The sequence below is a fragment of the Heptranchias perlo genome, chromosome 31, assembly GCF_035084215.1.
Source record: "Heptranchias perlo isolate sHepPer1 chromosome 31, sHepPer1.hap1, whole genome shotgun sequence".
NCBI lineage: Eukaryota > Metazoa > Chordata > Chondrichthyes > Hexanchiformes > Hexanchidae > Heptranchias > Heptranchias perlo.
In genome coordinates, this window is record NC_090355.1 from 18,710,012 (window position 1) to 18,734,040 (window position 24,029).

General features: G+C 39.3%; 1 protein-coding gene across 1 annotated transcript; it reads left to right on the plus strand.

Moving 5' to 3' along the window:
• Positions 1-672: 672 nt before the first annotated feature.
• On the plus strand, positions 673-23,939 carry LOC137300545 (zinc finger and BTB domain-containing protein 26-like). Its single transcript, XM_067969680.1, has 2 exons — positions 673-730; positions 13,242-23,939. Exon 2 carries the CDS (start codon positions 13,252-13,254, stop codon positions 14,626-14,628), a length of 1,377 nt encoding a protein of 458 aa, XP_067825781.1. The 5' UTR covers positions 673-730; positions 13,242-13,251; the 3' UTR covers positions 14,629-23,939.
• The last annotated feature ends 90 nt before the right edge of the window (positions 23,940-24,029 follow it).

Sequence of the window (24,029 nt, forward strand, 5' to 3'; positions counted from 1 at the left end):
TACAGTTGTCATTATTATGTCCCTCATTTTCTCAACTATCTTGAGAGTGAAATCGTTAAGCCCCTTTTGTTTTTAACTTGTGCTCTTAGAGGTTTCATCTGCACGATGTCAGCTCATTGGTAGCACTCTTGCCGCTGAATCAGAAATCTGTGGGTTCAAGCTCCACTCTAAAGACTCGAGCACATAATTTAGATTGAGGGGGGTGATGTATTGTCAGAGTGCCACCTTTTGGATGATACGTTAAATCAGGGCTCTGATTGCCCTCTCAGGCGGGCATAAAAGATCACACCGCATTACTTGAACAAGAGCAGGAGAGTTCCCCTGGTGTCCTGGCAAATATCAAACAACAACAATTGTTGACCTATCTGATCCGTAATCTCATTTCTGTTTGTGGGACCTTGATGTGCATAAATTGGCTGCTGCATTTTCCCACATTACAACATTTCAACAGTAACTGCAATTCAACAGCACTTCATTGGATGTGGAATTTTAATTTGTGAAAACACACATGGGTTTTTGTGAAGTTTTATTTTTTTTTAAAAAATAAGAAAATATAAATGAGAGGGATTAAAATCAGAAGTTGGAGATGCAGGGTCAGGGTGGCCCCTTTAAGTGGGATGATTGACGGGGTTCTTGCAGTGTTTGTCTAGATTAATCCAGTCCGCGCCTCGCTCCCGTGTTCGAGCAGAGACGCGAGTCCCGGAGCTTCAAGAATCCGGAGGAGGGGAAGGTACAGTGTTTATAAAATCTCGATCCCTTCACTCTCACCCGCTTTTTTTTAATCCCAACCTCATTTCCCTGAGCGCCGTGTCACCGTCCCGCAGAAAGGAAGCGGGGGTTTGGTTTGTGGACTTGTTTCTTTTTATTTCTCTGGTCAGTTTGGGGCGCTCGCTCCTCCCGCTATCACAATGCTAGATCGGCGATTTTTTTTTTTGCTAGAACCGTCTCTAACGCTCCGCCTAGACACACACACACACATAACAAAACCCACACAGACACACGCTCTAACGAGGCCGGAAGCGATTTAAAAAAGGGGAAAAAATATATAAATATTAAAATTAAATGTTGAGGTGGAAGTTGGTGCTGGCGTGCGGTTTCTGGAGCAGCCCCCATGTTGCTGTTGTGTTTGTATGTGTGTGTTAGTGTTACTCTGTATTCAGAGCAAACCTAGAGCAGGCTTGGCTTTGTTCCATTATGGTACTAGGCCCAAGAAAGCTGCAATCTGGCTCCATTTACAAACATAAAGTGTTGACTCCCACACAATATTTTACAGATTTTTTTTTGCCTTAAAAAAATTATTTGTACAGTAACTTACTAAGGAATTTCGTTCCGTTTTCTACTTGCAGAACTATTGAGATTAATTAGGAATTGATATCCTAAATTGAACTCTTTTTCTCCTCTCCTCCATCCCCCCCCCCCCCCCCCTCCTATGTTCTGATGTTTCACAACAGATGCAGGACAAGTTATTTAAAGTACCACTGCACTGATTTGTACATGTTATTTTTAGCCAGTTTGTCTTGCTGCAAGTAGTTTGTTGATAAATTTAAAAATAGTTGTGCATGTTGCAAATTAATGTCCTTATTTCATTCTATGTGTATTGAGTGGCATCACAACACTTTTTATGTATGTGCTGTTCAATTTGTCTGGTGTACATCGTGTCAAAATCTCAAACTCATTCTGCTTCTTAGCCCATCTGTTTCGCTTTGGTCATTGGTTTGTGGTAAAGCACTCTAAGTGATTTAAGTGTCTATTGCCACTAGATTTCATATAGTATACTCAATCTAGTTAGTCTTATAGAGCACAATGAATGACAGCAAAAATAATAAAATGGGGCATTTCAATGCAAGTAGATGATAGTGGCTTAAGTACAAAGATAACTAAAAGAGACATGGACACTTTGTAAATAACTTATTATGTCCTAGTTCAAAGAAATGTCTCTTTGCTTGACATTAAGGAAAATTGATATTAAATAGGTGTGAAGAAATAATTAAGTTTATTACACTTTCTTAATATGTTGTTAGATAGGTGTTAAACATTTGAGTTTTGGGATAAACAGGTGTCCTTATGGTTTGTGTTTGAGATGAAAGAGGCTATTGTGCTTGTAATAAACAAAGAGTTCCAATAACACTAGTGAATTAAAATGCACTTCTTAAACAGTGCCGATTACAGCAGTAGTAGTGACTTGTAATTGCGACATTTTAAAAAGGAAAACTTGTATTTATTTAAACTTGTTCTCTGATATCTTGCACACACTGTTGAAAGATGCAAGCCTACTGTTTTTTCCTGTATAAAATAGTTTGTAAACAGGTTCTTCCGTCAAGATGAGTGCACTGTTGTGGTCTTCTGGTGATGCAAACATTTCATACTTAAGTTCTTCTAAGCAGAAAAGACAAATGGAAGTAGGGAGAAACCCTTAGTACATGGAGAACTGAAGCAAGGAAGGACAGTTTTTATGAGGGAGTGGGTGGAGGAGAAGGAATAGGTATAGATATTTTACTTCTTAAACAACAATTCTGCCCTGGTTCTTACAAAATGAAAAACGTTAATTGTATCAGAACACAGCGTTTAATAGCTGAGAAGTGAATTAGCAAAAATGGACTGGAAACAGCTACTTGACTGCAAATCAATGTCAGAGCAGTGGGAGGTGTTCAAGGGGTTAGGAGTAAACATGTTCCCTCAAAGAAAAAGGGTGGGACTGCCAATTCTAGAGCCCCCTGGATGTCAAGGAGCATATGGAAAGCTTATGTCAGACACTCAGAACTCAATACTGCAGAAAGCCTAGAGGAGTATAGAAAGTGCTCCTTTCCTCATAGCTAAAATTCTCCTGTCCTGGCAACATCCTCGTAAATCTCCTCTGTACCCTCTCTCGTGCAATTACATCCTTTGTGTAATGTGTTGACCAGAACTGTACGCAGTGCTCTAGCTCAAGCCTAACTAGTGTTTTATACAGTTCCAGCATAACCTCCCTGCTCTTATATTCTATGCCTCAGCTAATAAAGGAAAGAATTCCATATGCCTTCTTAACCACCTCATCTCCCTGTCCTGCTACCTTCAGGGATCTGTGGACATTCACTCCAAGGTCCTTCACTTCCTCTACACCTCTCCGTATCCTCCTATTTATTGTGTATTCCCTTGCCTTGTTTGCGCTCCCCAAATGCATTACCTCACAATTCTCTGGATTGAACTCCATTTGCCACTTTTCTGCCCACCTGACCAGTCCATTGATATCTTCCTGCAGTCTACAGCTTTCCCCCTCACTATCAAACACACAGCCAATTTTTGTATCATCTGCAAACTTCTTAATCACGCCTCCTACATTTAAGTCCAAATCATTAATATATACCACAAAAAGCAAGGGACCTAATACTGAGCCCTGCAGAACCCCACTGGAAACATCCTTCCAGTCACAAAAACACTGGTCAACTATTAACCCTTTGCTTCCTGCCACTGAGCCAATTTTGGATCCAACTTGCCACTTTCCCTTGGATCCCATGGGCTTGTACTTTTTGACCAGTCTGCCATGTGAGACCTTGTCAAAAACCTTGCTAAAATCCATGTGGACTACATCAAATGCACTACCCTCATCTACCCTCCTTGTTACCAACTCAAAAAATTCAATCAAGTTAGTCAGACACGACCTTCCCTTAACAAATCCAAGCTGACTGTCCTTGATTACTCGCCTTTCTAAATGAAGGTTTATCCTGTCCCTCAGAATTGATTCCAATAATTTGCCCACCGCCGATGTTGGACTGACTGGCCTGTAATTACTCTGTCTATCCCTCGCTCCCTTTTTAAACAACGGTATAACGTTAGCAGTTCTCCAGTCCTTCGGTACCATGCCTGTGTCCAGTGAGGATTGGAAAATGATGCTCAGAGCCTCCGCTGTTTCCTCCCTTGCTTCTTTTAACAGCTTGGGTCACATTTCATCCGGCCCTGGTGATTTATCAATTTCAAAGATGCTAAACCCCTTAATACTTCCTCTCTCACTGTTTATCCCATCCAATATTTCACACTCCTCCTCCTTAACTACAATGTCTGCATCGTCACTCTCTTTTGTGAAGACAGGCACAAAGTATTCATTAAAAACCATACAACATCTTCTGACTCCACACATAGGTTACCTTTTTGGGGTTGTTTTCCTTGGAACAGAGGAGGCTGAGGGGTGATTTAATTGAGGTGTAGAAAATTATGACAGACCTAGTTAGGGTGGATAGGAAGGACCTATTTCCCTTAGCAGAGAGGTCAATAACCAGGGGGCATAGATTTAAAGTAATTGGTAGAAGGATTAGAGGGGAGCTGAGGAAAAATCTTTTCACCCAGAGGGTGGTGGGGGTCTGGAACTCACTGCCTGAAAGGGTGGTAGAGGCAGAAACCCTCAACTTATTTTTTAAAAAAATACCTGGACGTGCACCTGAAGTGCTGTAACCTACATGGTTACGGACCAAGTGCTGGAAAGTGGGATTAGGCTGGGTGGCTCATTTTCGGCCAGTGTGGACATGATGGGCCGAATGGCCGCCTTCTGTGCTGTAAATTTTCAATGATTCTATGATCATTCACCCTCTTATGCCCTCCAGTTAAAAGGTTGACATTTTTGGATGAAGGATGCTGTGGAAAATGCTTATGGTATTTCACATCACTGTTGCTGAATTTTGGTAAATGTTTAGTTTTAATTCCTACAGTGCTTTGCAGCCTAAAAAGGAATAAACATTATTGTGAACTGAAATTAGTTCAGAGAGCAATGTTATATTAATCTAGGTAGAAATGTTAAAAATAATTATGGGTTGCTACAGTTTTGACTCGACCGAATACTCTAGGTATTCCCTTTCAAACCTGCCTTACTTTATATCTGTAGCAGTCCAACAGATATAAATAGTCTGATTTTAAATCCCCACTTGCCTGGTCCCCCCATGCTACTAGTCAGCTTTTGCAACTTAGAACAAAATGTGTATACATCCATTACCTTCATTTTCACAGTCCCCAGCAGTGATAATTTACAGAAGTGAAAATGAAATATTAAATGTGAAAATATCAGCTTGTACATATGGCTAAGTATTTCTATGTACACTGATGTTATGGGAACAATGACCTCTAAAACCTTATCACTGATAGTTTGAAACCACAAAAGCCTGGGTTTAATTTTCCTCCTACACAAATTTACATGCAGTTCCTTTAGAAAGTTCAAGATACCAGATTTACTACATTTGAATTCTAACCCTACCCACACCAATACTTGCTGCAGCATTCAAAATGACCATCTGGCCTTTCTGCACAAGGAAACAAATCCCAGGGAGTCTGCAAATCCTCCACAGTTGGTACTATAGTCTGAGTAGATGCTAGATTGCTCTTTGGACCCATCTGTCAAACAGCCCGATCTGCCACAATGAAAAATCAAAGTCGAGAGGGAGTCAGTAGAAACTGGCTCATTTTTGGTGCCTTCTGAAGTGTTCGGTGAAGGTCTGCATTGCTATCTATGGTTATGCGCACTATTATGCTGTACAGTTTTATTTTTAAAAGTGGATATTTCCATTAGCTATAATCGCAGGTTTCTTTTGTCCCAGGTGATCAAAGGTTAACAGTTACTGGTGTGAAAATTGTACATTTTGTCAGTGGAGAATAACAATGAGTGCATACTGTATGTAATCATACAAGACTAGAAATGTGTCCCTGACTGAAGTTAAAAATATAGGGTTTGTCATGTGCCAGGGTCATCTCTTCCCTCTGCTTTCCCTCCTAGCTGAGCAATCTCTAAAGATGCTAGGCCCAGCTGCAGCACCGTACCAGCCCATTATAATCATCAATTGCTGTCAGCTGTCACTTGGTCCTCCAGGGCTGAGATATTTTGCATGGTAACTCTTCCTCGTGAGAAGGGTGCTAGAAGAGCTTTCAAAATTACAGGAGCAGCATTCAAGTCTTGGGTGGAAATGGGCTTTATATAGAGTTTAAAGTTGTTGAAAAAAAACTAAGTGATTGGCACAAAAGAAACACCGTTTCCTGAAGGCAGCTTTAGATAATGAGATGGCAGGATTTGAGGTCAGACCTGATAACAAGACCAAGATTGCTGATTTTTAAAAACTGAGACAGCATAGCAGAATAGATACAAGGCCTAGAAGTTTAAAAATCAGAAGGGAGCTGGGACTGAAGTCTAGATAGAGAGTGTAACCATCTAAATATCATAGCACTGCAAAATGAAGCATCTGTTAGAAATGTAATTGTTGAATTGAGAAGAGCAGAAAGAAAAAATATTTGTGGATGCTAGCTGAGAAAAAGATGTTAATTATGGTGACTAGAAGCTTTGTAATTGTGGAATTTTGTGGGCCTGTCTCTTACGTGGGTTGCCTTATATGTGAGTGTATATGGTACAAAATGTCTCTTCTAGGACATTTTACTAAGCAATTTCTTATGAAAGGTTATAAAGATCCCTCCTATATATTTTATTCGTTCATGGGATGTGGGCGTCACTGGCGAGGCCGGCATGTTGCCCTTTCCTGTTTCACTTATGTACTATCTAGTAACAAATAATGTTTTAAAACTTAAGAAATGGGGTGAAGAGTTAAGCCCCTTTGCTCAGGACACCAGAAAGGTTTAAAATGAAACAGGAGATGAGGTAAATCAGGAAGTAGTGATCAGGTGACACCAAGCTTGGGTTCTAAAAGCCTGAAGAATGTAGCAGAAAGGAAAGGCTGATGTTTGAGACCCTGGAAAGGAATAAGCTAGAGTAGGTTAGATAGACTGGGACTTTTTTCCCTGGAGAGTAGGAGGTTAAGGGGTGATCTTATAGAAGTCTATAAAATAATGAGGGGCATAGATAAGGTAGATAGTCAAAATCTTTTCCCAAAGGTAGGGGAGTCTATAACGAGGGGACATAGATTTAAGGTGAGAGGGGAGAGATACAAAAGGGTCCAGAGGGGCAATTTTTTCACTCAAAGGGTGGTGAGTGTCTGGAATGAGCTGCCAGAGGCAGTAGTAGAGGCGGGTACAATTTTGTCTTTTAAAAAGCATTTGGACAGTTACATGGGTAAGATGGGTATAGAGGGATATGGGCCAAGTGCAGGCAATTGGGACTAGGTTACTGGTATAAACTGGGCGACATGAACATGTTGGGCCGAAGGGCCTGTTTCCATGTTGTAACTTCTATGATTCTAGAAGGCTGTGCAATGAGCCTTGTTTTCAGCAGAGAGGATGTAGGGATGAGGAAGAACCTGTTTGATGGCCTGTTCTATGAAGAGAGGAAAGTTCAGAGTAGCACTGACCATGTTATTACTAGTGATAAAACTGAGAAAGATTGTGATGGTGAGAGATATGGCTCTTTTAGATAACAAGCTTTTCCTTGTATCCTGCCCCAGAGTATAAGAGATGTACTAAGAGCCTCCTCAGATAGCCTCTGGAGTTTTCAATTTTTGGACAGACTAAGGATTTATAGAGAGTTAAGAGTTGTTGAGTGGAAAAAAATTTTGGTACAAAAGGAGAAACTGCTTCCTGGATATAACTTTAGACATGCAGGAGCTCCATTTGAGGTCAGAGGAAATGGTGAAGCCAAGAATATATGAAGGACTAAAGGTGGAACTATCAAAGGTAAGATGGCAATTTGTGAGAAACATTTTTTTAAAAACCCACCTCGTGAAGAATTCAAAGAAACAAATTTTTATTGCCCCATTTGAAAGACATGGAAGTGAAGATGTAATTCATTGTGGAAGGGGCCAGAGGGTGTGAGCAGTGAGGATGTAATCCAAACATCATTCTTCAATGACCTGGCTGTTAATGTTTTCAAATGATCTAATGGTTGTTATTGGGTAAGCCGAAGCTTCCACTTTGAAATATCTTTTACTGTCCAGCTGGGATGATTTTAAAAAGCAACTATAATCATCTAGAGCGTTCATAGTATTAATGCTGTTTTGACCCAATGGTGTCCTTTTACTACCACAAATTGTAATATTTTCCACTAGTTCTTGTGGAAATTAGCTGGCTTGTGTGACCCAATTCCGAGGGAAAGGATTAATGGTACTATGCCTTCGCACTGTAATTCACTTGATCTTCTGTCCTTTATAATATTGGATCAAGTCCAAAATACTGGAGAAAAAGAAACAACTTTTTATCCCTTCTGGCCTAAGTCTAGAACACATAATTTACAGCTTGCCCCCACGGGTTTATTATCAGTCAGACCCACTACCCACATTGCTTTTCTGAAGATCGTACTAGAGACTGGGATCATGGCAACTTTCAGGAATCTAGTTTGCGATTTGAAAAGGCAACCATGCAGCCCAATAATAAATAATTTATCATTCCTCTGCTGGAGATTATTTTGTGGAGATGCCGGTGATGGACTGGGGTTGACAATTGTAAACAATTTTACAACACCAAGTTATAGTCCAGCAATTTTATTTTAAATTCACAAGCTTTCGGAGGCTTCCTCCTTCGTAGGTGAACGATGTGAAAATGAAATCCTCGAAATGAAATCGCATTTATAATTCACAGAACAATGCTTGGTGATTACAGACAGTTTTTTCAACTGCCCGTTGCCAAGGCAATCAGTGTGCAGACAGACAGGTGTTACCTGCCAGGTCTCAGAATATACAAATCACCAAAAAAAACAACAAACAAAAAAAAACAGAGATAGAGAGGTAGAAACATAGAAAAGACAGCAACTGACCCGTTATATTAAAAACAGATAACATTTGTTCGCTGGTGGGGTAACAATTATTTTGAGCTACTTCCACTGTGAGCTTTTGTTTACAACGTTAGTTTTGCCTTTTTATTGGTTGACAATACTGTACACCTAGCTTATTAGGTACTATTTCTTCAGCTTGTTGATATTTGTTTTCTTTTAAGATGTGTTAAACATCCTCACACTTGAAATCAAGACTCAATGAACAGTCTTTGACTCTAGCTTATTCCTTCTCAGGGCCTCCTGGCTGCTTACTTATCTCAGTCTTTCCTTCCTCCTACAGTATCTGTGCTTTCAAAACCTAAGCTTGGTGTCAACTAGTCACTACTTTCTGATTTACCTTATATCTTCTGTTTTACTGTTTTCAACCTTTGTATTGTCCTGCCCTGCGGGTCTTGACCTTTCACCTTGTTTCTGATGGTTTTTAAAAAAAACAAGAAACCCTATTACTATACGAACCAGAAAATGATAATATAGGAGGAATCTTTAATATTTCACAAAAATAGCTTGCTACCAGTAACCTAGAAGACCCTCAGAGTGACATTTTTGGAGATCTATTGGTCTCAATTATAACCCTCACAGATAACTATCTGGTGTTGTAACGTGCATCAAATCTAAATTTTTGGTAACAATTTAAGATTTGGAAATTGGAGTTTTATTTTTTTAAACTCAGCCGAATTCTATTAAAATAAGTATTTGTTGTTGAAAATTAGCAATGTTCCAGAAATTTGGTCAATTGATATTTCCAAAATAAATTTCAACTTAATATGACCATTGAGTGTTATTGCACATATCATCTACAGAACAGGATTTATTTTCTTTTAACTTATTTAATAAAATATCACAATCTAGTGTTTGTAGAATACACTTCAAATATCTCAATCCTGTGTATGTGTTGTAAGAAAGTTGACTTAAGGTCCTGATGAATTTAAGGCAATTTTGAAAGGAAGCAAAAAGGATGAAAGTTTAGCTTGAAATTGACTATAGTGCCAAACTTTTAAGACCGTCAAAGCAGTAACCAGATTCTTCAGTACAGTAAAACCAGACTGCCAGAGAAAATGTAAGGTCTAAAACAGACCATTAGAGGAATTGGCTCATAAGATTAAAATTAAAGGACAGAGTTTCCCTTCCAAATATCTGCTGGAGATATCAGGAACATCTTAAGCCCCACACACACAATCTGGCCAGATATTCTACAAACGTCTTAAACCGCACATACTGCAAATCTGCCTAGAGATTCTAGAAATATCTTGAGCCACATCCGCTCCAATCTGTCCCAAAATTCTAAAAACATCTCGCGTGCAAAGTTACTTGTGAGATTGGAGAGTTATAAAGGCTGAGAGATTGTTCGCTCAAAACTGTCTGAGGATTAATTCACTGAGACTGAGCATTAGTTTGCCTAATGCTTGAGGCTAAAACTGAGAACCTTGAAGACTGGTAGTGCTACTCCTTGGGAGTCTGAGAGAGCCCTGAACCTGTGACTTAGTTTCTGAGAGCCAGAGTCTTTATGAGGAACCTCAATATTACTTTGAGAAGCTGAGAGAGCAGAAACTGACATGGGTTTTTCCTCTTGGAAACTAACGAACAGGAGGTAATTCCCAAAGTGCTTCACAGCCAATTAAGTACTTTGGAAGTGTAGTCACTGTTGCAGGGCAGGGGTTAAAACCTCTTGAACATTATGATTAAAACCCCTTTGAATATTGTGAATTCAAAGTATTTGGACATTACATTTGAAGGACAGCGTTAACATTTAAAACTGGACATTTGGACTTAGTTTAAAACTGCAAAAGCAGTAAGTGCAATACGTTTAGAACTGCAGCTGTGCAGAAAATTCAACAAGCTTCGGTTTTCAATAATAACTGATAAGAACGAAAGACAGAAGCCTTCAGAACCTTCTAGAGGGTTCGAACAACTTCAATTATCAAAACGATTTTGGTTCTCACAACAACATTGATGCTTGAAAACAACTTTGGTTCTCAAAACAATAACTTGGAAAAACAGTGCTGGAAATGTCCCTGGATTCACACGGACAAGAAGCCAAAGCAGGGTTCGCACGGTTTTTGAGTGGTCCATCCAACCATCCATCATTAATGCAACGGTGGGTGAGTGGCCAAAATGGGACTTCACATAACTTTGAACACATCCTAACTGTAAAAAAATATATAAAGATAGGACATCGTAGCAGCTTCAACAGTTGGAGAGTCAACAGTCGGAGGAGCGGTAGCCAGGTGGATCCCAACTAAGCTTACCTCGAGGAAGGATGTCAAACAACAAGAAGACAAAGAACCTCAACTGCCTTGACAAGAAGATAAAGAACCTCAAGACATGAGAAGCTGATCACTTCTGAACTGCCTTGATGCAAGACCCTTGGCTTATAAAAGGTTGTGGGTATTGCTTGCTTGCTTTGCTTCATGCATGTTTGTATGAATAGTTAAATCATTAAATAATTACATTGTGAACCACCAAGTGTATAATAGGTTAAGATCATGTGTCTTGATTTTGCTTCATGCTTGTGTGCACTTAAATCATTAAATAATCACTGATTAACAAAACTACCCTGTAAAGGGTGACTTTCTTTGACTGAATTATTGTCCAGTTCACAAATCACTGGCAAAGCAGGATTTTGCTACACTTTGAAAGGTCCAACAAATGGCAATGAGATAAATGACCAGATGGTAGTGTTTTGATGTTGACCTGAGGGATAAATGTTGACCAGGGCATTGGGAGAACTCTCCTGCTCTTCGAATAGTGCCATGGGATCGTCTACGTCCACCTGAGGGGACAGACTGGGCCTCGCTTTAACATCTCATCTGAAAGGCAGCATTCCCTCAGTACTGCACTGAAATGCTAACCTGTATTAGGTGCTCAAGTTTCTGCAATGGATTTTGAACCCATTAGCTCCTGATTCAGATGAGAGTGCTATCTCTGACCCAAGGCTGACATTTATGAAGCAATCTTCCTGTGATTTTTCAAAAAGCTGCAGATGTTGATTTGTGTTTTAATTTATACAGTGCACTCTTTTTGTTCCTTGTGTCGCAATTTTATAAACTAAGAGCTTGAAAAAGGTCATCTGCTACTGAAGGTGGGATGTGCAGTGGTGTTAAAAAAATAAATAAAAACTTAGTTCGTATTGAAAGATACTTTTTGTTACATATCACTTTTTATTTAAAAAAAAATTGATTTTGGATCTTGATTGCACAACAAACAAAACTTAAATGCTATAATTTTTTGCACTTCGGACTTGTTGGCATGTTATTTCTGTCACTGTATACTAATAAAACACTTTCTGCAATCGTAGCACTGCTTGTTTTCTTTTTGAGTGGCTGACATTGTCTTTTGGAGGTGGGCACAGGAATTTGCTGAGCGTGCGAGTACATACAGGGATCCCCACACACAGTTTGAAAATGACTTGAGTATGATGCCCATACCTGCAATTGTCAAAACAGGACACTCTGATACATTCCTTGCAATTTAATGGCACACACAAAAAACCCACTGTGTAATTGTTTGAATAAAAGTCAATCTTTCAAATAAAGACTTACATTTTTATTATACATTATCACCATCTCTCCAAGTACTATAAAATTTACAGGGCTATGGGGAAAGAGCAGGGGAGTGGGACTAATTGGATAGCTCTTTCAAAGAGCCGGCACAAGCACGATGGGCCGAATGGCCTCCTGCTGTGCCCATGACTATGATGCATACAATGACTTACTTTGAAGTGCTTTAACTGTTGTTACAAAGGCAAATGTGGCTGCCATTTTGCATACTGCAAGATCCCACAAAAAGCAATAAGACTGTTTTTTGGAGTGAGGAATGTTAGCCAAGATGTTGGGAGAATTCCCTGCATTTCTTCAAATGCCAATAGTTCTTTAATGTCTACCTGATCCATCAAAACAGGCAGAGTAGGCCTTGGTTTAACATCTCATCTGAAGAATGGCAGATATATATCTGATAATGCTCAGTATTGCACATGCATCTAAATCAGAGGTGTCCATACTGTGGCCAATGGGTCACGTGTTCTCCAAGCCCTGGCAATCCAGCCCTCAAAGTCCAGACATTTATGTTCTATTTGTACTTATTATTTCTAATTCGTTGGCTCGGCCTGGAGGTTTGGAAAGGACTGTTCTTATTACTGTTGCCTCGTTGATGGATAATTCCTAAGTCAGAACACCTAGTATCAGTAGCTTGAAATAATGTAAATTAATGAGAGTGCATATTTAAACTTCGTGTGGACCACAATTCCATGGTATGCACCCATATTGCTCACAAAGACACGAGCTTTGTCTTAATTATGTGCTCTGTTCATAGAGTGGGGCTGGAACTTATAATCTTTGAGTCAGTGTTAAGAGTTTTACCAAGTAAGTAAAGTAGTTCAGAAATGACTGTTGTAACATCTTATTATTCAAGTAGGCAGCTTCAAGTGTCTGGTAATCTTGGGACTGAACTTGGAGTGTGAAATGAATACTCTTAATAACAATATAAAAAGTATACCATATACCGTAAAAGTGACTTAAAATACCAAGTGATCTTTATTCTTTTATAGTGAATTTCTCATGTTTTTTCTGTTTCTTTCTAGGTTTGGAAACATGGCTCCAAATTCTGACGTCCTTCGCTTTAAGTTTACAAGCTATGGAGATTCCATGTTGCAGAAAATGAATCTCTTGAGGCAGCAAAACCGATTCTGTGATGTCACAATCCGAATCAACAATGTGGCATTTCTAGGGCATAAAATCATTTTTGCAGCATGCTCTCCCTTTTTGAGGGACCAGTTTTTGTTGAACGATTCAAAGGATGTCAGAATTTCACTTCTCCAGAGTTCTGAGGTTGGGGAACAGATACTTTTGTCCTGCTACACTGGTGTTTTGGAGTTCCCTGTGAAAGAATTGGTAAACTACTTAACTGCTGCAAGCTACCTTCAAATGGGCCACATTGTGGAAAGGTGCACACAGGCCCTTTCTAAATACATTGAGCCAAAGTTATTGTCTGAAGACCAAGCGCACAGCATAGGTGAAAGCAGCACTTCAACTGCATTTCCTAAAAATTCGGACAGGCCGCAAGAAAGTCCTCCACCTGATTCTGGAAAGAACAAAATGGAAGACCTTACACAAACTAGGGATGTCTCTGAATGTGAAACTGACTCGGAGGACAGCAACATTCGTATTGTTAAAGTGGAATCTCTGACTAGTGATATTCAAGAGAGTGAGAATGGTGACAGTTTGAGCCATCTCTCAAATAATTTCAGCAATAGTGCTGAAAGAGCTATTGCAAATTCTCCTGAATCGCAGCACTCCCTCGTTAATTCAACTGTTGATTCTAGAAGCAACAAAGTGGTAGACAGTTGTTTACAGAATTTTGTAGCCAATCCGCCCAGAGTGTCCGAAGTTGTCAATGGTACAAGTTTTATGCTGGCAGCCAATGAGTTTGAGTTGCAAGGTTTGAGTAGTTTTCCAAATGAGGAAATGGCTGCTGCAGGTGGGTTTTTGTTCAGGCGCAACAGGGGCACAAAACTGTTTGCCAACAAAACTATGTATACCAACCATTTTAAAATGCAAGACAAATGGCTTCAGAAGCCCCACCATTGCAGTAAATGTGGTAAAATCTTTCAGCACCTCGAAAACTTCATTAGTCACTTGAAAACACACAAACTTTTTCTGTGCCTGCGTTGTGGCAAGATTTTCACACAAAAAAGTAATCTGACCCGGCACATCCGAGTACACACAGGAATCAAACCCTATCAGTGCACAATTTGCGGGAAGACGTTCACTCAGAAATGTTCCCTGCAGGACCACTTGAATCTCCATAGTGGCGACAGACCACACAAGTGTAACTACTGTGACGTGGGCTTTGCACATAAGCCCGCACTCAGGCGGCACCTTAAAGAACAGCATGGGAAGAAATGTGTAGATAATGTCACTGAAGGAAGCATACAAGAAATTACTCTGGAAGTAGATACTATTGAATGATTGCAGTAATGCTTTTTTAGATCAAATATCTTGTTAGAAGGCCAACTGAACCTCTTTTGGGCAAGCAGTAAATTTAAACACTTTGGGGAGGGTGGTAGAAATTTCGCACCAAATCAAAAAAAAAATGGTATACAATCAGTGGGTTAGAAAATCTGCAGAGCACTGCACTTGGAAGAAATGTTCTGTAGATTTCTCTTCTAGCTGATGAAAGAGCATTATAAACTAACAGTTTTAATAGGTGTTTGCTGGAATGTGTAATTTGAAAGATGCAATTCAGTACTTTAAACTGCTAAAATAACTGAATGCATTGTAATGGGCCATTTAGCATTTATCATTGAACAGATGTCAATCTCTTTAAGCAGCTTTTTGCTGATCGTATAGGGCTAAGTTCAAAATAAGGCACAATAACCCTCTTTACATGTAGGCAATAGAGACCACCTGGTTAATTAAATAATTCTCCAGGGCTAATACCTAAATTGTGACATTTTGCCTTATGACTTTGTGGAACATAGGAACAGGAGTAGGCCATTCAGCCCCTCGAGCCTGTTCTACCATTCAGTCAGATCATGGCTGATTTGTACCTCAACTCCATTTACCTGACTTTGTTCCCTATCCATTGATACCATTACCCAACAAAAATCTATTGATCTCAGTCTTGAAAATTTCAATTGACCCACAGCATCCATTCCAGATTTTCACTACCCTTTGTGTGAAAAACTGCTTCCTGATTTCAGTCCTAAATGGCTTAGCTCTAATGTTAAGATTATGCCCTCTTGTACTGGATTCCCCCAACCAGAGGAAATAGTTCTCTGTATCTACCCTATTGAACCCCTTTTTATTATTTTAAACACCTCAATTAGATCATCCCTGTGTTTATCATTTTTCAGTTTCTGTGAGAGATGAAGGCTTTTTTGTATTATTTTAAAATCTATTTTCAACTGGTGTGGCACTGGTCCTGCCGCCTTCTGTATTGTCTCCAGATATTGTTTCCTATAGAATATGCTATTTGGGGAAACTAGGACTGATTATTGATAGGCAAGAATATGTAGTTTCTGTGTCTTCAGCATAGATCTAAAATGCCAGGTCTACAATTAAAGCTTTATTCAAGAGTAGTGATTCCATACTTTGTACATTGTAACTTGATGTTACTAGAATCACTATACTAGTGATTCTGCTCAGCTCCCAGCAATGATGATGTAGTATAAGCTGCTCTACCTAGGTGTCTTTTTAAAATTAAGTGACAGAATTATTTGCGATATGATAGCTGTTGTTAATCATGGGAGTTGGCTTATATGATACACATTACTCTAGTTTTGATTTTAATGGTCATGTGATTGATTTCAGGCCTCAGCACTTCTTTTGTTATGCCATTCCTTGAAGTTTCTAACGCCTGTGAATAATGGTCTACTCCTTGTGGGCATTGCAGAATTCCATAAAACTGATCTGGGGGAGAGATTTGCGTGTGGAATTGTTACTTGGTTTGTGTTTCAATTAGATGTTTGGATTTTTGGTTTCTTGTATATTCCAGATTTGGTAGTATTGGACTATTTTGCAATTTGTCTCTTTCCCCCCCCCCCCCAAACAAAAACAGCTACACGATACTCATCAACAGGATAGTTTGGTGAGCAATCTTATTCATTGACTAGACACACTCCAGTTGACAATTTAGGCTAAGTACACATACAGCTAATGTGCCACATCAAGAACTATCTTTTAAATTTTTTGTAAAGTGGTGTGGGAGCATAAACATTTTTGCAAAGAGGGAAGTTGCACCACAACAGATGTTTAATCATTGTGTTCTATTTTTAGCATTTATAATACTGCAGGCCTTTTCATTGTGTCACTCTTAATTTAACAGAGAAAATGTGCATTACAGAAACATGGAGCTCAATTTTAACTCCCATGCGGGAATGTGGCATAGCAAGCGGCAAGCCCGTCTGGGAGCAGTAGCGGGTAGGCTCATCTGTTTTTCATGGCTGGGCTTCATTAGCATGCTGCTTGCCGACTTCCTGACCAAATCGGCTGGGTAGTTGATGGGAAGTGGCGACCCAACCGTTAAAATCAGGCAGCAGGAGGCTGCCGCACAACAGTTCTCAGCACAAGGTAAATGCTCTGGGAGGGGAATCCCAGTCGGGACGGGGTGGGTGGAAGCCCAGGGCAGGCGAGCTCCAGGGTTTCCTTGTGGGGCCCGGTGGAGCACTCCTGCTCCTCTTGGTCGACAAAGAAACTTAAATTTAAAAAAAACATTTTTTAAACTTAATTTGGGCCCTGGCTGCTGTTCCCAGCTGGTTTTGCCTGGTGGGGAAGCCAACTCTGACTGCTCCCCCACAGAGCTGTGGTTAAAATGTCAGATCAGGCCCCGATGATATGCAGATTGGGTTCTGATCACATTTAAAGAGGACCTCACCAGCCTGGGGCAATTGGCCAGTTTGGGGTGTGAAATGAGTGGGTAAGTGCCTTGCTGTATTTTAAGTGTCCCCACCTGGTTTCTGCCAGCCGAGGATAGTTAAAATCGAGCCCATGGTTTTTGGAAAAGACAGACTAAGATAGTCTTGCCATCTTCCCACTGATTCCGGAAGAGAGGTTTCTCACCAATTTTCTCCCCTCCTCTCCTGAAGGGTTGACTCCTTTTTATGGAGTACAGTTTTACAGGTGGCTGGCACCCAATTTACCTCAAGTAGCTATTGTACGTACCTTGACCGTGTATGGGGACATTCACAAGAGCCATCATCAGTGACTCCAGTCCTGCCGTCACTTGATGTCCACGCAGGGATTGCTAGATAATGATCAGAAGTGGGAACCGTGCTTTTTTTTTTCTTCTCCCCACCTCCCACATAGATATGAATGCGTGAAGTCTGACTTTAAACTATCAAGCTAATGGAAGTAGAAAGGTAACTTAATGAGACATATATTTCAGAACATTGACAAATTCATCTCCTGTTGCATGTGTGTTAAATTCAGGCCTCACTGCATTTGAAATCTGTCACAATGGGAGTTTGCAAGCTTCCATTATATCCAGTTTCCACAGCACCTTCTAGTCCAGAGTAAGGACAAGTTACAATAGCTCATGCCAGTATTAATGTCTCACTGTGTGTTACCTCGTCAATCTCTAGACAATAGAATAGAACGTTTTGACCTTATGCCCATCCTGCACAGATATCAGACCTTCCCCTCAATAAGATCTGAACTATCTTGATTTAAAGTTTCATAAGTAAAAAAGGATCATACTCCAAGCCACTGTGCCACCCAGCCTATGTTTATTTTATGCTATTAATGCTACTATATTCCATATATTGGGGCCCTTTGTGTTTTCTCTCTCAAAGTATAGTAACCAGATTCCCCTTGGAACTGCTTTATTATAGTTGTTACTTATTTCAGGGGTGCTGGGTGAGTAAGCTACTCTATATAAGGAATAAATACTGAAATAGAAAATCTCAAAGCCAAAAACAATCAGCAATCCAATTAATCCATCTTCCTGCTGTCCTAATAGTTGTAACCAATGATGTGTTGATATTTAACCTTGATGTACCTTTGAATCCTTGAGTATATGACTTTACATTTGTTATGTGGAGAGATTAGAGAAGCCGGGATTGTACTCCTTAGAGCAGTGAAGGTTAAGGGGAGATTTAATAGAGGCGTTCAAAATTATGAAGGGTTTTGATAGAGTAAGTAAGGAGAAACTGTTTCCACTGGCAGGATTAAAAAGAGCAAAAAAAAATAAAATCTACCTTTTAAAAGTCAAAATGTACAATATTTTTGCCCTGGTCCTCACAGCAAGTAAAGCAGTTTCTATTTGCAGGGAACCAAATACTGCATGTGTAAAGAGATCTAAAGCTCGAGGGTCAGTAGCCAGAGGACACAGATTTAAGGTAATTGGCAAAAGAACCCGGGGAGGGGGAGGAGAAATGAGGAGAGAAGAAATGAGGAGAAATTATTTTATGCAGCAAGTTGTTACAATCTGGAATGCACTGCCTGAAAGTGCGGTGGAAGTATTTTTCCAAAGGGAATTGGATAAATACTTGAAAAGCAAAAATTTGCAGGGCTATGGGAAAAGAGCAGGGGAGTGGGACTAATTGGATAGATCTTTCAAAGAGCCGGCCCAGGCACAGTGAGCTGAATGGCCTCCATCTGTGCTGTATGATTCTGTGATTCTCTGTTAAATTGCATTTGCCAACAGTCCGCCTAACTCCCTAAAACAGTTTAAACTCTCCTGTAGCTTGCCCCGATCTTCCATGTATTATCCACCCTTGCTGTCATCTGCAAAATTTGAGATGAAGCTACAGACACGCTCTTTCAGATCATCAGTGAACATTACCGGTCCCAACACCGGGGATAGTAGGACTCCACTTGTCAACTCGTCGCACAGCTCTATCTAGAATACTTCCAATTTTCACAAAAACTCTGTTTCCTTTCACCAAGCTATGATTCGATCATTCTCTGCCTCTTCCATGTGACAGCTTATCAAAAGTTTTATTAAAATCTACATCTATGTTGTCACCCCTATCCTTAGAATTTTTTTGATAAAGTAACTATTAAATTGGTTTGGCATGACTTCCCTCTTGTAAATCCACGCTGACCCTTTCTAACTAGTTTATATCTCCTTAAATGTTCTACCAATTTCTTCTTTACCATCAATTCTCGAATGGTACAATGAGACGAACTGGTCTATAGTTCCCAATATCCCCACCTCAATCCTTTTTAAAATAAGGACACAACATTTGCTGTTCTCCAGTATTCTCCTGCCACCCACTTTTCTAATAAATCTTGAATATTTCTGTCAGCGTATCCTTGGAAAGAAAGAATTGCATATTTATATAGCACCTTTCGCGACGTCAGGACGTCCCAAAATGCTTTACAGCCAATGAAGTACTTTTGAAGTGTAATCACTGTTGTAATGTAGGAAACACGGCAGACAATTTGCACACAAGGTCCCATAAACAGCAATGGGATAATGACAAGATAATCTGATTTAGTGATGTTGGTTGAGGGATAAATATTGGCCAGGATATCCGGGAGAACTCGCCTGCACTTGTTCGAATAGCGCCATGGGATCTTTTACATCCTCCTAAGAAGGTAGGCAAGGCCTCGGTTTAATGTCTCGTCTGAAAGACTGCTCCTCCAGCAGTGCAGCAGTCCCTCAGTACTGCACTGTGCTCAAGTCTCTGGAGTGAGACTTGAACCCACAACCTTCCCGACTGCGAGGCAAGAGTGCTACCACTGAGCCATGGCTGACACTGTTCCCTAAGAACTCTGGGATTAATCCCACCCAGCGCAAATGCTTAATTTACTCTGATATCCAAGTATCCAATTGCCAACTCTAGTGATGCTAATTTCATTACTCCCCGCTATCTTGGAACATCCACTTTGCAATAGTTGCTTTACTGTCCTGTTCCCTTGAAGATAAGGAACGAAAAAATGAATCCAATTTTTCAGCTATATCTTCACTAATAGCAGAGTTTTCAGAAATCAGGGGTCGTAAACTCATTTTTTTCCTTTTCCCCTGATGTACTTGAATGATTAAACAGTCCTAAAAAAGCACCAGATGTATAATTGTTGGTTTGTTTAAAAAAAATTCACGCGTCCATAATTCCGCCTTTTTAGGCTATGTCTATATTGACCTAGGGAGTGAGACTCGTGAACTGGAACTTGTCTACTGACATAATCGGTGGCTTTCTGTATTGGCCAATGGAGGTGTTTAGCAGAGTGGGATGTATCTCCAAGGGATTTTTTTTTCCCCCCACCCTCAAAACCATTGTCACTCCAGCCAACCCCAGAATCAACAACACTTTTTTTGGAGGTCTTGAGTAACTGCTGAAGCTATCATTCAAATCGAGGCCTCCATAAGGAGTTGACAGAGATTTAGTGCCACTTGCTAACTCTTTAAGCACATGATTTTAGTGATTATGTTCTTCCTCCTCTTCCTTCCTCCCCCCCCCCCCCCAACCCTCTTCCCATGTAATTACTTTTGGGCATTGAATATAAATCTGCTCAAGGGATTATGGATAAATCCCTGCAGAGCTAATGTTTGTGAGCTAGAGAGCTTATTTACTTATCTTTCCCCTCCAGAAGTGAATCAGTGAATGGGATGATTAGTACACCTTGAGAAGTTTTAGCTCAATGGTTCTCCTTATTGCCTCAGTAGTATATTAGCGCAATGCACTAATACACTTATCAATGTGGTACGTGATATGGGTTTTTCCCCTCTGGTTTCTTCTTCCTATGAAGGATTCCTGATCTCGGACAGAGTCATCATCTGAGGTGCCACTTATAGGGATGGGGAGGGAGAAGTGTGTCAGCATTACTGTTGCCTTCCACTTCTTCAGATTAGAGCAGCTACAAAGGCCTGCAAGGTTGCTTTGACCACCCTCTTGGTTGTGGAATAGAGATTTGCAGTACTGAGGGACAACGTTAAGTGCAGTGGTTGGGATCTGACTATTCTCTAAATGGAAAATTATTTCATATAATTCCAAAAGTATGATGTTGGACAATTCCATGTTTTTTAAAAAAAAACTCTTCAAAATATCAGAAAGCAGTCTGGTTTAAATTCCTGGTTTATCATATTTGAGGGAGGTTTTTTTAATCAATTTATTACCGATATACATCAGTTTCCTTTAGATTTGATTTATTTTGTATTCACCTAGATATTAGTATACGCAGCACAATCTCCATCAGCCATCACAATGGGGAGGAGGTCTGTGGATAATAGAAATTGGTAGATGAACAAGACACTCAATTTTAATATAGCAATACCCTAGGCACAGGAATGAAGAAAAATAGTGTACAAATAACATAATACATATTCCTTCTTGAGAGTGAGGTTATACAGGAGGAGATTGGTGTTAGCAGACTATGTCATGAAGTGACATCTGACACAAGGGTTTATCCCACCAAAATAATTAATGTATGGATAATGAAGATTCCACTATAGTTGTACTTCTAGTTTATCAAAATTGTCAGTCATGTTTAGTAGACTACATATTTAGTAGACTCGTAAGTTGCAGATTCAGTTCACACAAAAAAGTGGTTTCTCAATTTGATTTTACTATGTACTTAAGTTGCAAACATAATTTAAAGAATTACCATTTTGGGTGTTTTTTTAAAGTGTTGCTTCTAGTACACACAAGACTTTTGTCAAAGTTTTCAAACTGATAAAGTGTATTCTATTTTTACCAGCAGTTAAATAGTACTGTTTTTAATAGTTTGTATGCATCTTTCTAGTACTGTATCCAATGTCACTAAGAGCCGACTACCGTTTTTTCAGTAGCTTTTGACACTATTGGTCCTGAAATTAGATTTTTGGGTTACCTAGCACAATAGCATATACCTCATCTGGGACAGTATTTTGTGACATATTTATACAAGTACTTTTAATTCTGTAGCTTTAGAATGTCGCAACATTTTTCTCAGCTGTGAAATCCTTAGGTTCTCACCAAGTATGGATGTGTGTTACTGCAGCTGTTGTAGTGGAATGAACCAGTTTTGTTAATGATTACATTAAAACCTTAACCAAGGCCAGGTAAAGGTGAATAAAGTTCATATCCAAACATTTAGAGTTTATAGTTTTTTAAAAAAAAAGTTACAATGCCCTTATCAATGCATATAATATTCCAAGAAAAAACTATGTGTCAGAGGAAAAAATCTGTAGAGTATCCCTTATTTCTGGAGATCACAAGATGGTCTTTATATGCACCAGAATGCATCTAAAAACCTGCTCTACTGCAGAATGATTGGATGGGTCTTCAGATGTGTGATTTTTTTTTTCCCATGTAATAAGGTGACATTTAGCAAAGATAAGGCACCAGGAAAAGGAGTCACTCTCCTGCCCCTCCCTATTTTATTGTTCAGACAAGTGACATTGTCAAAGATCTGGGCACATGATATGAGCACAGTTTCTTGATTGCAGGGGATAGCACACGGACAAAAACAAAATAGCTTAAAAACGACGTTTAAAAAATATAAGATTGCAGCAAAGGTGGTTATCTATTTATTTTAGCTAATCAATGATAAGTGCTAAGTTTTACAATTCTTGGGCACAAACTTTTGGAATGGGATTAAAATTATAGCTGAGAATGGGACAGTTTAAACTCTGATACCTACTGATCCAATATTATTTCCAACTGAAAATTTAAATTGGTTTGGCCAAAATAATGTAATTGTCATTTTCTGATTATACAATTTGTACCCAATTCACAGTCTTTGGGCAATATTTCAGATGTTGTCAAGGAACAGTTGGGCTTTTGCTAATACATTTGACAATGCATTCATTATATTTTAACTCGCTTGGATGTCCCTTTGTTGCACTCTGTATTTTGACTGGTTTAGTGCTTAGTTGGATATCACCTCATTATTTGGCTTACTTGGCACAAAACTCACCTGTCTAAACTAAATTTGGTACACCTGGTGATGTACTTGTCACTTGGCCTAATTGCATAGAAGTTAGTGGAAAATCTTCTAAACTGTGACTTTAGTACTTATCCTAACTCCTGCAGTCATCTAGCAGAACGGACAGTTTATATAGTTTTAAAATACTACCTTCCTGATTGGGATTTGCAGATGTATAAATTTAAGGATGCGACATAAACTAGAGGTGTGTGGCTTTCATTGTCCTTTCTTGATAGAACCATTGATTTCAAGGTACTTGAAGTCATTAACTGTCTTTGCTATCATTCTCGAGTAGAAGTTGAAGTACATTTACTTTAAAAATGTCTGTGTCCTCTTGCAGCATTGCATTAACTTCGTTTTCAGCTGTATTATTGAGCTCAAACAGCTGTATCCTCAACCACATTACAATTTTTAAATTTTAGCTGGAAGTCTGCTGGAGTACAATGTGCATTGATAGCTGAACTCTGACATTCTCCAACATCTGGCTGAGAACAACAAAAAAACAAGTCCCTAAAGGACAAAAGTTGCTTGTAACCTTTATTTTTCAAATCATAAAACAAAAATGCTATATCAAAAATACATCTAATAAATTGTGTTGAAGAGGCACATTTAGTACTTAAACAAGTTGAAAAAGTAGTTTCTTTATGGTACAGTGTATACACATGTTAAAAGATTTTATTTTTTTATTTTTTTCATATGTTATGTGAATAAATCAATTATAACGTTTTCTATTTGTTTTATCCTAGCCTAGCAGTTAACTCTAACAGATGCACTGACAAAAAAAGTCCTCTTTTCTGTAACACCTGGTTTACACATTCCTGGTGGTGTAATATTACTGCAATGACAGGATTTTTTTTTTACAATAGCAGTATTCAAATCTATTCACTGGAAAACAAGTTCACTTAAAAATAAACTGCTTTGTAAATGAAGTTATTGAGCCTTGTATTTACTATGTGCAACAGTGCATCCCACCTAAATACAGCAGGCGTATGAGCTGACGTAGCTGAAGACCAGCATTG